Consider the following 17,464-nt stretch of genomic DNA (forward strand, 5'->3'; position numbering starts at 1 on the left):
TTCAGATATTATGTGTGGATCAAGCAAAACATACTTGCAAGGCCAGGTATGGCCCAAGTGCTACCAGTTACACACCTCGATCCAGACAGCAGAGTGGTTCCCACCTCCAAGCCTCAGACCCATGGAGATCTAGGCTACTGCACAACGGCCACTGAATCCAGTGGGGAGGAGGAGAGATGAGGGCTCCAAGCAGTCATTATTCACAGACTGAATAAACAGTGTGCCTTGCTCGTGTAAGAATTACCTTTGCTCTAACATAAAAGGACATTATAATATTAACAAAACCAGATTTTACTTCCAAACATCACTAAATTGATGATTTTTCATTTCGTATTTTCTCAAAGGAGGAGATCCCTAGAGCACAACAATCATGTAACATACACAGATGTTATTTATGTTAGAGAGGGGACTCCCATGTTTGAAACAGTCACAACCACCACCTAGACCAATTCTGCCATTGACTGCTGGGATTGGAAGGTGACATGACCTGCCATGGTCACACAGCTCCTTGCAGAGGCAGGAGAGGAAGCCAGGCTCCTGAGTCCCAATCCCATCTCCTTCGCCTCCACCAGGGAGATGGGCTCTGCCCCTGGACAGCTACCCAAGGGGTGACACAGGGTGGATGAAAACCCAGGACAAACAAGATCAAAGCAAAATTTTGGACCGAGTTTTTTCCCACCATCACCTCTCCAAAATTTCGCAGGTGCTCGAAGGTTGAAGAAGCCTAGAGAAGCCCACACTCCAGCCCTACACCCAGTTCCCCTCCTCAACTGCATCCCACGAGAGTCTTCCAGTGTCTGGTGGATAAGGACCTTGGGATCTTGCAATGATGGAGAGCACCACGACGGGAGGATCAAGCTCTTCCTGCCCCCACCAGACTCTGGTCTCCTGGGCTCACCATTCAAACGTCTTTCCCTCTCCACCCTCTGCACAACCTGCTTCCTCCCCCCGGCTCTGGACACTGCCTCTGTATGTTCCCTTCAGTACCCCCTCCTCTTGTTTGCTCCATTTCTACAGCCAGCTGGCTTCATTACGAACAAGAAGGTATTCACTTTCGATTCTCGTTCTCAGTCTACAGGTATGAGTTACAGTTAAGGATGACTGACTTAAGGTGCGAGCACAGAGGCCAAACACTTGAGACACAGAACTGAATGAGCCTGCCCAGTAAGTCAGGACAGGGTACTCTAAAGGGAAAGCAGGTGGTGGGGAAGTGGGGCACATGTTCCATTAGGGGCATTTGTGGCAACAGGAGCGCAGGGTGCCAAATGCAGCCGTGTACACTGTGCACTGCAGAATTCCAAGGGCACCATTCAAAAGAGACCAACCTACAAGTAGCGCCCCCTGGAGTTGTGCAATGGAGCAGCCTAGGGAGGGGCCCATAGCCCATCATGCAGGCCCATGGAAATGCAGGTCTGGCTATTAGGAGACCAAGCCCATCTTTCAATCATTCTATCAATTCACAGCGATTTCGCCAACTGAGTTTCTCCTACTTGAGCGTGCTTAAAAACCACGCGGCAGCTTACCGAAAATGAGGCCTGCCCAGTTCTCCCCAGAAATTCTGAATCCTCACCTCTAGGGAGGGGCTGAGGAATTTGTGTGTTGTTTGTTAACAACTGGCCTCTTGAGAAACAAACAAAGTGAGACTTAGGAGAAGAAAGACACTATATGGACCAAGATTGTGTTACCAAGGGGAAAATGTGTATATTTTTATAAGATTTATTTCTTCTATCTCAGCTCTATTGTATGAAGACTACTGTCTCTGAGGACTGTTAATGGTGGCACATCCATATAATCCATGAAGCAACTCTCACTAGAAACCCCCACCCTGGCTACTCTGTATCACAATTTTAAGAGCAAATCAATAGGCACCCTAGACTCCAAAATGAAAGTTGCTATTCTGACAACTTGCTAAATTTACAGCTACCATTTGCCAAAGCATAGGAAATCCACATTCCAGCTGGTAAAGGTCCCTCCTACCTACAAATCAACACAGCAAACACTCAGACACATACCTTGTGTTCCTCCTTCATCACCTGTTCAATGAGCTCAGATTTCACTGGAGGCTTTGAATACTGGCCTGAGAGAAGGCCATGTCCTAACTTAGTCCTGGCCAGGACAGGGAAACAAAAACAAAAGGTCATTGTTGTTTTCCCATGGAGATATTAAAATTATCTATGAATTTCAGTAAGTACAGCCGCTTTTAGACGGAGCATTTTATCTGGATTATTCACAAATAACTTATTTATTTGATTCTGCTTGGTACTGATTCCATGTTCAAATTTTCCTTAGTACTTTATAAGTAACTTTATTACTCTCTTTCTTTGTATAAAAGTAACACATGCTAATTTTAGAACGCTTTTTTAAAAATACAGAAAATAAAGAATTGCCTTTAATTCTGCAACCCAGATATAACCACTATGATCACTTTATTGAATACTGTAAAAAAAAAAACAATCAGGCACTTACATCTGTGTGTTGAAGTCTTGTGTTGGATCTAAAGGTGAGTAGTCAAATATTCTTGGAAGGTTTCCTACATAGCTAGAAAACGAGAAGCAACAGTTAAAACATAGCAACTGAGAGAGGAACAGAACCAAACAAACCATCATTCTTGCTCAGACTTCTCACCCTTTTGTCAAAATCAAACTGTCCACCCAAAGATCTCTTTTCCTGAGATCCCACCTCTACTGCCCACAAAACTTCCCGAAATGTTTATGCTTCTACCAGTGGGTCTCAACCCTGGCTGCAAGTTAGAATCACCCACAGAGTTTCTTTACAAAATACCAAAGCCAGAGCCACCCCCAGATGTTCCAGGCCTGGGATTGGGAATTCTTTTAAAAGTTCCCCAAGTGATTCCAACATGTAGGCAGAGTCAAGAACCACTGGTTTATGCCATCACAATCACCACGTCAGAAACAAATGGTTCGGTTAGTGACAAGAATCTCTACTTTGGCCAAAACTTTAATCAGGCTCCTTCAAGTCCTCTGCTTGACTGGGCCCAAGCATGGGCTTCCCTCTCTGTCCTTGTGGAATCCAGTTTGAGTAAGAATCCTGCTAAGTAAGTTGAGTGAAAATCCAGCCTTGGTATGTGACCACCCTGGCCTGCACCCAGCAATAATCCTATCAAGTCGGGGTGGCCAGAAACCCCTTATCCTCGATGCTTCCTCTTAGTGATTTCCATCCACAGCACACCCCCTGTTCCTTGGTTGTAAACCCCAAATTGTCCTGCTGGAGTCGGGGTCAAGTCCAACATCTTCCCCATTGTAAGGCCCCATGGCAGTGGTCCCCATACCTGCCGCCATCACTCCCATGAATAAAATCTGCCTTACCATCTTTAACAAGTGTTTGTACAATTTTTTTTCTTTGACATTAGCAGTTGTTCCAATAATCTCAAAATGAATGGCAAAAGCAGTGACAACTTCTGTTTCTTGGGGGCTTCCTGTATTAGCTAGTTGAGTCTTCATGACACCATATGAGGAATGGATTATTATCATCATCATCCCCATTTGAGAGATGAGAAATGGGGATGAAAATTTACTTGGTAGCTTCCAAAGTTCCCCAGGGAGGGAATGACAAAGCCCAGAATGGACCCAGCAGTCTGGCTCCACAGCTATGCTCTGAGCCACTCCGCTGGCTGCACCTGCCACCCGCTGGCCCTGAGCAGCCACGATCCCTCCTCCTGGCCAGTTTATCCAGACAGGGCCGTGCTAACTTAGACGCTGATCTCTAATCATAATGCACAATCTCTCCTTTCTTGTTTTAACTTCATTTCCTATTTCACACCCTGTACTTTGTGCTGTTCTTCTTTCTCCTTTCAGTCTTTGACTCTCTGGGCCTGACAGCTCTAGGAAGAAGAATCCAAAAGTAGATCTGTTTCTCTGGCTCTTCATGTGCCCCACTCTGCCCTCTTCTCTGACCTCATCTGCCACCACTCTCCCCTAGCCCACAACGCCCGGCCACTTGTCCCTCTTGCTGCCCCAGGGCATGCCAAGCTCACACCTGCTTCAAAGTCATACCTTCTGCTGTCTCTTTCCTGGGACACTCTCCCCACAGACCCTTGCTTGGCAGCTCCTTCTCAGATCTATTCAAAAGTCACCTCCCCAGACGTTTAGCCAAAACAAGAGCAGCCACTCTCCACCCTTCCTAACTCCCTACCACCTCCTTCTGGCTGGCTTTCTTCTTAGCATGCAATACTATTTGAAATTGCATAATTTATTTCTTTGCCTGTTTAGTGTCTATATTTCCAGAGATTACATACTAGAATGTAATCTCCATGAAGGCAAAGACTTCATCTATTTAAATCACTGCATCTCTAACACTAGAAAAGCATCTGACATGTAAAAGGCACTCAATAAATATTTGTTGAATGAATACATTCACGTCATGTAATCACATAACCAATTTTCCATAACTGACTATCAAACACTGACAGAATGACAGAAAAGGCATTATTGCGATGAAGCCCTAGCAGAGAAACATGACACACTACCACTTAGCAATGACCTCTAGTTGGATCCCCCAAATGCTAGGAACTTCTAGGCACCTTCTGTCTACAAACTCAGAATTTATAGCCCAGATTGTGTACCTACATCAAAATTAACAGAGCATGTTTCTCTGGGCCAGTCCTCCAAATGGCTTTGGATGTACCATTAGGGCAAAAATTTCATATAGAAAATTTCAAAAGACCAAGAGCCAAATAAGAGATAAATCAAACTTTAGAGCTAAACTATATAGATATAGAGGCTACACTGAAGAATTCCTAATAATATACAACATGATGAACTCATTAGCTCTCTTATAATCCAGTTTTTATCACATCTCAAAACCTAACAAGACAAAAAAACTCTCTGAGAAGATGAACATTAGTGAAAAGGCTTATACTTTAGGGCAAGATTGGAAGACAAGAGCAGTGTTAAAGGGAGTAAATATTTGACGTCAGGAAAGTCCAGTTTCCCAGCAGTTGAAGCCAGGAGAAGAAAAAGAAAGAAAGGTCCATTTGCCAACAATTTATATTCATTTTCTAATTGATGAGGAATATCCACCATTATAACAAAACTAAATTAAAATGCAGAAGTAGTGCTAGATAATCTTTAAAGTGTATATTGGACCTTCGGTTTGTAATCTAGTGATTCTCAAAAAGATGGTTTCACTACCTGTCGATCCATCTTAGCTGTCATTCAATTTGCACACAAGCTTATTTAGATTTGATCTTCATTAAGAATTATCTTAAAATGTCCACTAGGTTCAAGTGGCAGAGCATCAAGTAATCAGGGTAATGCTCCCGAATTACACTGTGGCTGTTCATAAGTCATTTAATCTGTCTATGAGTCACTCTTTCTACTTTCAAAATGAAGACACTCCTCCTGGATCTAACTCCATTGAGTCAGGACTGCTGGGGAAAAAGAGGTTTGAAGAGCAAGCATTTCAATTCAGTGATATTTGGTCAAACAATGAAAAAATTGAAGATGGGTATGAAGAGTAGGTTGCTCATGTTCTAATACATACAATAAATGTTTAGAAAATAGAATATAAACATTAGATACCATAATGTAAAATTCTAAAACTTTTTTTTTTTTGAGACAGAGTCTCGCTCTGTCACCCCAGGTGGAGTGCAGTAGCATGATCAGAGCTCACTGCAACCTCAAACTCCTGGGCTCAAGCGATTCTCCTGCCTCAGCCTCCCGAGCAGCTGGGAATACAGGCGTGCGCCATGACACCCAGCTAAACAAGACTAGGGAGAGATTTAAATTTTAAAATCAAAACACAGACAAGAAGTACACTTTTTCATTAAAGAAAAAAATCCAGAAAGTTAATTCTTCATCAAATTTTGGAATATAGGAAGAATTTTTAAAAACTGTAGACTGTAAACCACTGAAAATGTTGTTGGGCTTTATAACAAAAGTACACAAGTTTATTCCATTCTAGTTTAAAAGAAATAATAGATTCACTCTCTCCCTCTCTCTCTCTCTCTCTCTCTCTCTCCCACTTTCCTGAAAAAAAAAATAATAATAATTATACAACACCTAACAGAAGGACATTCCTTCAACATTTTCAAAGAAAAAGATCTTGGAGCATGAGTCATATAAGATGAAGCTACATTGCTCCCCAGTCAAATGATAATAATACAAACATGAGGCATGGGTAAGAATTTATAAAAATAATACAATGCATGACATGCACCACTGAAAAGGGTTTCCTATCTCAGAGCTTCAAACCCGCCCCGCCCTCCACCCCAGCCGTCTGCCTCCACTCCCCCCGCACATCTGTCAGAGCATGTTTCCCCTCTTCAAAGGATCTCTTTGACCACCTCCTTCCCTTTTCCTTCATGAAATGTACCATGTTTATAAGTATGTGATTGTTCTTATGATTATTTACTCAACCCCAATTTCTGCTAGTGGTTGTGCATTCCCTGGGGCGGGTACCATGTCCTCCTGTTCACCACTGACCCCACACACACTCAGCACACTGCTGAGCAGAACAGGACTCATTCTTTAATGGCCAGATGAAAAAATGAAACATCGACATGGAAAACTAACCATAAGTTTTCAAGGTCAGAAAACAGCAAGAAGAGATAAGTCTTGAAACACGGAGCAAGGAAAGCAAGTTTATTTGACATACTTTTGATTGAGCACTCTTAAAGCCATTAGGATTTAGCCATTTCAACTCTGTGAGTGTAAAATGCTGCCCTGTGCTGGCGCACATGTGTCCTCTTCCACTTGAACCAAGGTGGAAACTGACCCACTCTGGAACACAGTAGAGATTATTCTCTAAACTTAGGCAGTGGCTGCCCATGAGTGCACCAGCTCCTGGGCTCTGCGGCTCTCTGTTCTCAGCACAACCTAAGGAAGAAAATGGCCACAGACAAAGCTGCTCTGCCCAGGTATGGGAGGAGGAAGGCAGCCAGTCCCAGGTAGGAAGCCTGGGACATCCCTCAATCAGTGCGTCCCAAATTATCTGCAGTGAGGGGCTAGCTTTTTTGTTTATGTCAACTCATACAGATGATATCTTTAAAAAATAGAATACAGAGAAATTATTAGAAAAATGAAATGTTAATTGAGTGTCAAATTGCTACAGAAATTTCTAAACACTCATTCTCAAATTCCATATTCATCTCGTCGCAGACCCATACCAGCAGTCCAAGGACTAGCATGCGTCAACGAACCACACTTTGAGTAGCAAAAAATGAAAACCCTAAATCTCCAAAGAAACTCCAATCCACCAAAAGGGAGACATTGACCAAACAAATCACTGAATCTCTCCTAGTGCATCTGTAGGGGAGATTTGGCAGGTTTGCAGTGAAGATTAACGATTAATACATTCTTGGCACATAGGGGGATGACCTAAAAGCAGAAGCCATTGTTAACATAACAAACCCCCCAGGGTGTTTTTCAGTTACCAATCTCTCCTTATCTCACCTGACCCCCACAACACTTGACAAGTGTTCCCATCGCAGCCAGGTCAGGCCACAGATGAGGTGGCCAAGCGCCCTGCTGTGATGAAGACGGGGTCCCAGCACACCAGAGTGGGCCAGGCCTGCGGGCACTTACGCTCTCTGGAACTCGGGGATGCTGAAGATGGCCTGCATGACGGAGCTGAGGTAGCAGCTGTTGCCCAGGTTCTTCAGACCCGTGTACCCGGGGCCATACATGGGCTTCAGCTTCGTCCCCGACTCCTGGATCACTTCCCACTCACTGACCCTCGGCTTCATGTCATTGTCGCGGAGCCCGTTCTCTGTCTGAGGCAAGGTCATTGAAGAAAAACAAGTTTCATATGATTCCGTTCAAAGATCATGTCCCATGAGTTATTTCTAATATCATGGATGTTTCTGCCATTTTCCCACAATTACATAGAAAAATAAACAATCTAATGAAAAGAGACTGAGAGGTGGTGGTGGTTGCACAACGATGTAATTAATGCCAGAGAACTGTACACTTAAAAATGGTTAAAATGGTAGACTTTAGGATATGTATATTTTATCACGATCTAATACACATGAAAAGACACACATGAAAAAGATTTTTAAAAGAAAGAGAAAGAGAGAGAAGGAGATAGGAGGAGGATGAAAGACAAATAGGAATCCAAAAAAGGAGCAAGTGGACTAAATTCAAGGGAAGATCCAACGCAACGCAGCCAACAGAAAGCAGGGCAGGAGACGGGATGCAGGTGAACCACAGGTGTGGGAGCGCCTCGAAAGAGGAGGGCGGTTTAAAGAAGAGCAGAGAAAACTGAATGAAAAAGAGGAAATGAGTGACAAAGAGAAGACAAACAGAATACGAACATGGGAGGGAGGTGGCTTGGGAGCAAAGGGCTAAAACAAAATGCACATTTAAATAGTTTCTTAGAGGGAAAAATGTTACAGAGGCATGACATCAACTTGGGAACACAATATTAAATGCAGCAAAGCTTTTCCATCAACGGTAGTGTGTTGGCTTATTCATTCTGCCCCTTAGGAGCTCTGCTTCCATTCCTGAAATTAATTAAAGTGACGTTGGTCACAGATCATTTTAAAGATCATCTTCTGGTACCTTCTCCCTTTAGTGAACAAAGAGTGATTCATGCAACTGCCCATCAAAGGAGACAGAAATTTTGCAAGTAAACCCCAACTAAACTGAAGTAGTACTTGGCGAGGTGCCATTTTCATTACAACATAAAAAATCTAAGCTGCTAACCAAAGGAAAACACACATTAATTAAATTCAAGAAGTAAATGCAATAATTAAAAGCTGAAACCTATAAAATGATCTATGTTAGAGGAATTATATATTAAATAAACCAAACAGTTCCCTCTCCCTCCACCCTCCCACCCCCATCTCCAACTCCGTAACCTCCGACCCCCCACAAGGTGGGAACAGAAACGAAAGTAGACCTTCTCACCCCATGCATGTGAAGCATATCAATTCCAAAGTGCGCCAAGTGCTTGGCCAAATGAGGATCCAAAACAGGTTCCTCTTCTTGAAAAGAATAAACATCTAGAGGGTGAAGAGAAAATAAGCACTGAGATCTGTAATCAAGTCACTAAACATTCTACATGGATTTTTGGAGCTCCTACTGTACACCAGGCTTGGGATATATGACTGAACAAAACAAAAACTTCATAATATTCGACAGGGGGAAAGACAGATGGCAAACAATACACAATATATAGGTATATTTTGTAAATATACCCGTATTATCAATTCTTTGACACTGCAGAAAGTTTAAAAAAAAAAAGTTTTCTAAAACAAGGAAAGAAAAAAAAAAGAGTAGTATCTAAAGTTAAAATAAATTTAAATTATGCAAATATAAGCGTCTAACACTTGATTTGTCTGACCAAAACCACAGTGGCAAGACTCTAAGCTCGGGAAGAGGGAAGGGTGAAGGAGGAGGGGCGACAGCCGTCCACCCATGGCAGGGGGAACCTAACAGGGAACACAGAGAACACACAGGCCCTCAGGGGCAGCTGAATGGTTGGTCAGGGTGTTGGTCCAGGACAAAACAAAATTCTGCTTGTGGAAATCTCTATATTCTCAGACCTACCACCTCACCAACCTGCACCTCCCAGAACTAGTGAGAGATCTGTGAAGACTGTGTAGCGTTTCCCAAATGGGTTCACCTCGTAGCACACACAGAAAACGAGGACATGCTTGGTACTCCAGAGGAACTCAGACAGCTTCAGCCATCCCCAGCCCTGCGCTGCTGCCCCAGGGCCTCAGGGATCCACGTCTTGGCCACGTGTGGCACACAAGCGTTGGGAAGCTCGTGCTGAGGTGGGTGCTTCTCTCCTCAGGATGATAATAATCCCACCTGACAACACAATGCTTTAGCCAGAACCTGGCTTCTCAATGTGAGTGTGTGGACTCGAAGCAGCAGCATCACCTGGGAGCTCATTAGAAATGCAGAATTTGGGGCCTCACCCCAGGCCTAGCAAATGAGAATCTTCGTTTTAACAAGACCCTCGAGTGCACAGCAAAGTTTGAGAAGAACATTTTAGAGTTTTCCAAAGCTATCCAATCCACTACCCTGTCCTCACACAGCACTGCAATGAGAGAGACAGACAGACATTTTCAAGGCCATCTTGCAGATAAGGAAAAGATGCTCATAAAGGGTAAATGATTTTGCCTCAAATCCCACAGGTGGCCCAGAACCCAGGTCGTCTGACTCCTGGCCCAATCCTCTTCCCTCTACACCAGAGTATTTCTTAAGACACATCAGGATACCAACAGACTTTGTGAAGCACCATTCTAGGCCCTTAACAGGAATGAAGACTCAAAAACCATAATTTCTTAACCCCTAAATTAGAAAGACAAAACCTATGACAAGGAAAATAGATATAAAGATAACACTCTTTAGGACAATAAAATTTAGACTGTCCAAGGAGATTCCTAATCCTTGGAACATCACCAGGAAAAAAAAAGTAATGTACGTTAGCTATGGTGACCTTCTGACCCACACCCAGGTACGGGAGACTCACTGCTGTCCAGAGGAAATCTGTCCTTCTATTATTAACAGAGTAAACGTATAGCTTTCTTTTCTACTCCACTTCCCCTGGAAGCCCAATATAACCTGTGGTAGCCCAGCCCTCATTTATAGTTTTTTAAATAAAATACGGTATTCTCAAAAGCAAAAAAAAAAAAAATCCCAACCCAATTTTTCAAATTTCCAAAAAGTTTAAATATAAAAAAAACTTAAAAATCTTTGATTTGTAACTTTAAACAAACATATGAATAGTATTCTTAATCTATGATAAGTGACAGAAAAATATCGCTCGAATACTAGTTGGAAGGTGAAGATGGCATTCCCTAGGCACTTTAACTTTAGTTATTATTAATTAGTGAGATAGTTTGAAGACTTGAGATTGCAAGCCTCTAATTAACAGAGCTCTGTTAGAAAATAATAAAATTGCTAGAATTGCACCAGTGGCATTGGCCGAGGATTTTGAAATAAGTGAAAATCACACATCCATCTATGTTCTTAACTCATTAGGCTCTTGCCACATTAAGAAAATAACATTTCGTACCTCCCATCACTAATTGCTCCAAAGATACCACATGATTTGGTCAAACACTATAGTTATTTATTATCCCAATGGCCAAAACAGTTTGGTGAGTAATGTACAAGCAACCTAAAAATGAAGTGATCCCACTTGGCAATCATGAAGAATTTATAAATATGTAGTAACAGGAAAAATTTTAAGTGCACTCAGTGGCTGCAAATGCTACCTTACGTGTTTTTCACTGGGAAACTCATTTTACTCCAACTCTAGCTTAGCAACGTCTGGTCTTAGCTCAGAAACTATGGCAGCAAATAAGCAATGTCTGACAACTATTACAACTATTACTCTTCATGCTCAACAACTTGGCTTGAAACTTGGAGTCAAGAAACACAGGAAGTTCTCAGAGGGATCCTCCCACGAATAGCCAAGCTGCTGAGTAACTACGTTCATTTTAGAAGGAAACCAGTCATTGTTTCACTTCAGGTTAGACGACAAACTAGACCACAGAGAACATGAGGCAGCCATCCACAGAAAAGATAAATGAAAAATTTTAGAACAGGAATACCTCATTTGTGTGGTCAGCATATTAGAAAATAGTATAGCGCAGTAAGTTCAAAGATTAAGGAAAAAGAGAGCAGAGACTGAGACTGAAACTGAGAATCTGTAAGGAATCATTTCATAATAGTAATAGTCATTTGCAATCTCTCAATAGGAAGACTTCTTTTTTCTTTTCTGTTGTTTTCTAAATTTATTTTGATTGGAGAAAATGTTTTATAAGTAATTCTCAAAGATCACAATGATTCTATTGGATGGTATGCTATTAGGACCAGCGTGCCTGCCACTGGCCACCCTAGTTTAGCCACACAGAATAACTCACTCTTTCAGCATATTTAGCATATATTTGCTGAACACCAAACGTATACAGATACTAAGCATATAATGTTAAATAAGATAAGCAGAGTCCCTGCCCTCATAAATTTAAAGTTTAATATTTCAAATAGTCTTAGAAGAAATGCCACTTTGGTGTGAAGAACCTCAACAGACGTCTTCTTGGCTATGGTTTAGTCATGTGACTTCAGGCTCTTTTCCTGAGCCCCAGAAAATGGCAGAAGTCTAAATCCTCCCTCAGATCCCCCACAGGAAAGCAGAAGGGAGAAAGGGGTGAAGATGGACATCAACAAGTTCTTATGTTTAGAAAGCGAAACAAAACCAGGGAACCAGCATGGCTGTAAGGCTCCTCCTGGTCAAACACGAGTAGTAAGTCAGAGGAGAGGATGAGGAAAGGTTCTCCTCAGAGGAAGTGCTGATCTGTCCACCCAAGCTGCATCTCTCCACCACGAGCTTACATTTGTGTGCATATGAGCCATCCGCCACAGACAGGAAAAGAAGAGAAATGAGAGAATACTTCAGCATCTACACTAGAAAAGTACATGCAAAATGAATGAGGTTGGCACGTACGATCACTTTAAAGTGACAATAGAACTCCCAGGCCAGACAAAACCTAGATTGTAGTCAGGAAAGGAAAACAGGTAAGAGTAAAAAGACAGCAATAAAATAGAAAAAAAGAAAGGTGAATCAGAGGAACAGATTTTGTTTGTGTATCTTCCTCCATTTGTTGATGCCACAGTATTTCCTGAACACCTACTATATGCAAGGGGCTATGCTAGATGCTAGAGGTGTAGCAGTGCACAAAAATGTGGCACCTGGGCCCTGCTGCCCTGGGTGACCACCCCCAAACAATTACAGGGTCTTGGGAAAAGTGCCACGATGGAGTAGCATAAGGTGCCACAGAGGCACACAGGAGGGGCACAAGCCAGGTCAAAACCAAAATGAAGCAGCCCATGCCTGGATTCCAAATCCTCAGGCTGTGAGAAACTCAAGGGAGTTTATGTCTAGGTCAAGGGTAAAGATGACCAAAGAAGAAAGACCAACTTGAGATGCTATTGAGCTGGTGCAGCCAGTAAGACAGGCAATTTCACAGCTGCCTTGGGCATCTCTAGAAGACTTCCGCAACCACCCAAGGCACTGAAGCACCTTCTTAGGTAAACTAGTTTCCATAATGGAAGGAAAACATACATGCTCTGGCCTCCATCCCACCCTACTCTCTTTCTACCAAGAACCTCATCCTTGCTTCACTAAAACAATGCCTCCTCCCACAGAGGAAGCTTTCTGTTTGTTTGTGTATGTGGTGATCTGTTCCTTGGTTTGTTTGTTGCTGTACCCATGGGGACCCAGAGTGGAATCTGATATGGGGCCCATTTTTACTACGCATGCTACCACACTGGCCTGGCCTGGGGGATCAGGGCTTCTTTGAAGGACTAAAATCTAAGTTAAGACCTCAAAGATGAGTAGAAACCTCTTACTGAACAGATATATATCCTTATTGGGGAAAAGGAAACCAGGATGATCAGATCACGTTACCATTAAATATTTGAGTCCACAACCTTCTTGGATTCCATATTCACCAAGCAATCTTCTAAATATAATTCAGCTTCCCAGACGGAAGGAATGTACTGGTCAAGCCGACATAAACATCCCACTTACCGGCAGTTGTGGTTCTCATTCTGAACTAAAAAACAAATGCCCTGACTTTGAAACTTTGTCTCTTGTGAGTTGAGTCACCCTGAGTTAGCCTAGCGAGTGTGGAAGACCAGAACCCCAGCGGTACCTTCACCAGGAGGTGGCTACCCCGCCCCCGATAGACGGCACCCTGCCTTCCTGGGCCTCAGTGTCCACAAGGCTCGTCATTAGACATTTAAGGAAACTTCATGCATGTTTTTATTAATTTATTTGGCTTTTAAATAAACAATAAGTCACAGCTAGCAATCTATTAAACCAATGTAAGGGAAACCAAAATAGAATTGATACATCCCATAAACTCATGTAAAATGATAATTAGACAGAAAATAATTTTTATTAAAACCAACTCTGCACAACATACACAGGAATCAAAGGCTGATCGTTTTCAAAAAGTTAACATTATATCAGCTGAATGAATTAAAGAACCCTCATTACAAAGTGTATGATCTGCATTGTTGTTGCCCAATGTTTTATATTTTCTATGACTGAAATAGGATTATATATTCAAATACCCTCAATTAGATGATAAAAAAAACCTTAAAAGTTCTCCCTCGTTCACTCTCCCCCCTAAAAGACCTTAACAACTATACAGCTATTGGATTAATATTCTTAATTGCCAAGGAGTTCTTAAAAAACAATAAGAAAAACCACCTACATATATACCTACTAGAAAATCAGCCTACAAAATTCACAGAAAGAACTATAAATGGCCAAGAATAATAAGAAAAATGTTCAGCCTCACTAGTAAAGCAAATTAAAACAAGACACCAGACTAACAAAGTTTTTTTTAAAGTCTTCATATGAAAAGTTGTCAAGGATTTGTTGAAATGTGCACTCTCATACACTGCTAGTGGGAATGCCAATTACTACACCTGTTAAAAAGAGAATCTTAGCAACTGAAAATTTGGAAGATTCAACCTTTTTTTCACAGGAATTTATCCTAAAGAAATAATTAGACAAACAGTCAAAGATTTGCATACGTCAAAGGATGTTTGTCAGAATAGCAAAAAAAATTGTAAAAACTCACAGGGGAATAGCGAAATGATTTGTGGATCCATCATGAAATGTTGAAGAATATTTAATAACATGGAAAAATATCATGTAATGTTAGACAGAGAAAAATAAGGAATAAAACTTTATGGCACGTGATTGAATTTTTTGGGCTAAAATGTATATTTTCAAGGTGCAAAGCATAAAAATATAGCTTTTGAGAATAACACTGGACATTTCAGATAGCTTCAAGACAATAAATGAATTAATTCCCAAGTAGTGACTTCAATTCAAGCAATATTCCTGTAAAATTACAACATTCACCAATTAAATTATTACCTAAAGACTGTAAACAGCTGCTTTGTATACACTACAAAGGGATTCAATGACAAAACTTCTATGTAAGTACAGTACAGTCACTCATTTTTTCTTTTCTTTCCTTTTTTATTTTTTATTTTAATTTTTTCTTTTTTTTGAGGCAGAGTCTCACTCTGTCACCCCCAGGCTGGAGAGCAGTGGCTTGATCACAGTTCACCTCACTGCAGCCTTGAACTTCTGGCCTCAAGCCGTCCTCCCACCTCAGCCTCCTAAAGCACTGCGACTACAGGCATGAGCCACCACACCCGGCCAGTCACTCATTTTTTAGCAGATTTTTTCCTCCTTGAGTTCACATCCAGCAATTCTGTTAATTTTGTAATATATGTTACCTTAAAATATTTCACAGCACACTGAAATTGTATGATTCTCATGACACTTATTGTACTTTGGCTTCCAACAGCCCACTGGACACAACATGACCATGACTGCTTATACAGCCACTCATATGCCTCAGGGCATCCGCTCCCAGATAAGCTGGTAAAAGTTCAGTCAAATGAGTAACTGCGCAAAGTCTTCAGCCGAAGTCTCCATACCTGAACAGCACACCTTCTCAAAGGCAGAAATGTCTTTGAGAAAGAATGAACTTGATTCTTAAAGAAGCAGTATATATCACAGAATTTCTAGGACCCAAAAAGTCTCAGGCTAGGACAGGGCTGATGTGTTCACAAATGGCATAAAAATGGGCAAAAAATCCATCTGGAATCTTCATCTGTTGTCTTTTCTGCTTCAGCACCAACCAACAACTTAAAGCCACAGTGGTTTCTTTGAAGGAAGAGTTTAGCCAATGATTATTTACCACTGTCTGTATGGATGTGGGGGGGTCATCTAAATCTTCTAAGGAATCCATTAATGTAAAACCCAGAACATCATAAAAATTTAGATTTTTCATCCCTTTAGCAGCAAATTCCATTTCAGTACTTTGCCAGAGATCAGTCTGCTCTAAAATATATTTATTAATAGGTCATTTCATCAAAAACATCTTCAAACTTTTTGGATTCTTTCATGCTTTCACAATTAAAGCTGATAAAAATTTTCCTTCCACTCTCAGTAAGGAATATTCTTTTGGCCGTTTCTGAAGGATTTACCTGAAAAGCCTGTCAAATACAGTGAAGTTTGGCAAGAAAATCACCGTCTCTTAGGCACTCCAACATTTCAGTTCTCGGTACTCTTGAGTAAATGTTTCCTTCTTCAACTAAATGCAAGGCTTCTTCATAACAAGGGCAGTGACGGAGACTCCAGGCTGTAGGTATGCCGTTCTCTGTTCTGCAAGTTCTCTGTTCTGCAACCTCTGCTGCTGAAGCAGAGGGATCAGCTGCTGCGATACTCACGGTGTCTCCCGGGCCAAAGTCATCCACACTCCCCCTCACGGTGATAGGTGCATCTTTATCAATATCATTAACAAGGGAATTAGGACCAGATGGCCCACGGTTAGCTTCAAACTTCTCTTGGAGACAATATGCTCTTTGTAGCAGAACTTCAAGTTTATGAATAAATTCAATACTAATAATGTCATCTACACTTTCTTCAGCAATGGCATCTCCTGCACTCAGTTTAATAGAACTGCAGGCTTCATCTTCAGCCTGTCTCTTACGAATGACTAGAGCTCACTCCCATTGATAGAATGCCTCTTCAAACAATTCCATATCATGAAGTTTAAGTTCTCAGGAGTGGTCACAGCAATATTAACAAGTTTAGTATCACCTTCATCTGCTTTGCCCCAGGAATTAGAACACGAGTACAAGCTACGACAAGAAATGACGCTCTGAATGGAGTCCAAACTCTATGCAGAACCTGAGTATTTAGGACTGAAAAGTCCTCCATTAGCATAGTTATATGACTGAGATCCTTTGTCTTGCTGGAACTTAAGATAATGTCAAATTCTGTCCACTACTAGAACAACTTGAACCTTTGTCTGCTGCTATTCTTTTAGTGTATTCAAGTATGAAGTGCTCTGGTTCCCATGGTAATATTTTTTCTTTCTTCTTTCCACATTTTCTTTTAAAGCAATGGACCAGAAAAATTACAGATATAGCACTCACTGAAATTATCACAGATAACTTTTTAGCTACCAGTGAAAATTTGATCATATGATCTAGCAATTCCGCTTCTGGGTATATACCCCAAAGAATCAAAACCAGAGTCTTGAAGAGATACTTGTATATTCGTGTTCATAGCAGCATTATTCACATTAGCAAAAATATGGAAGCAACCCAGTATCCATCGACACACACATAAGCAAAATGTGGTATATGCACACAATGGAACATCATTCCACTTGGGAAAGAGAATAGCACCAAGAGAGAAGAAGATCAAACACTCTTAGTGCCGCTGTCTTCAAGGAAAACTGTGATTCACTTACTGTTTCTTCTGACATGACTCCTATTCTAATCAGAAGCTCCAGGCTGGCCTGCCCATGCCTGCTTCGCACCCGGCACTGAGCAGCAGCCTGGCAGGAGGCAGAGTCCTTCTAGGGTTAGGAATGGGAAGATCTGTGATCCAATTCTTGCAAAAATGTGTGTGTGCATGTGTGTGTGTGTGTGTGTGTGTG

General features: G+C 41.6%; 1 protein-coding gene and 1 pseudogene across 1 annotated transcript in view; both read right to left on the reverse strand.

The window, feature by feature from the left end:
- USP13 (ubiquitin specific peptidase 13 (isopeptidase T-3)) overlaps positions 1-17,464 on the reverse strand; it is a 105,271-nt gene that overhangs the window by 41,923 nt on the left and 45,884 nt on the right. The window contains exons 7-10 of the mRNA XM_012639387.1: positions 8,871-8,965; positions 7,545-7,732; positions 2,467-2,538; positions 2,013-2,106 (exon numbers count right to left, since the gene is read on the reverse strand). Coding sequence (XP_012494841.1) covers positions 2,013-2,106; positions 2,467-2,538; positions 7,545-7,732; positions 8,871-8,965 — 449 coding nt within the window. The remainder of the gene's footprint in view (positions 1-2,012; positions 2,107-2,466; positions 2,539-7,544; positions 7,733-8,870; positions 8,966-17,464) is intronic.
- Positions 15,293-17,311, reverse strand: LOC105806287 (annotated as a pseudogene).

This window comes from Propithecus coquereli, unplaced genomic scaffold, assembly GCF_000956105.1.
Source record: "Propithecus coquereli isolate 6110/MARCELLA unplaced genomic scaffold, Pcoq_1.0 Scaffold14, whole genome shotgun sequence".
In the NCBI taxonomy this organism is placed as follows: domain Eukaryota; kingdom Metazoa; phylum Chordata; class Mammalia; order Primates; family Indriidae; genus Propithecus; species Propithecus coquereli.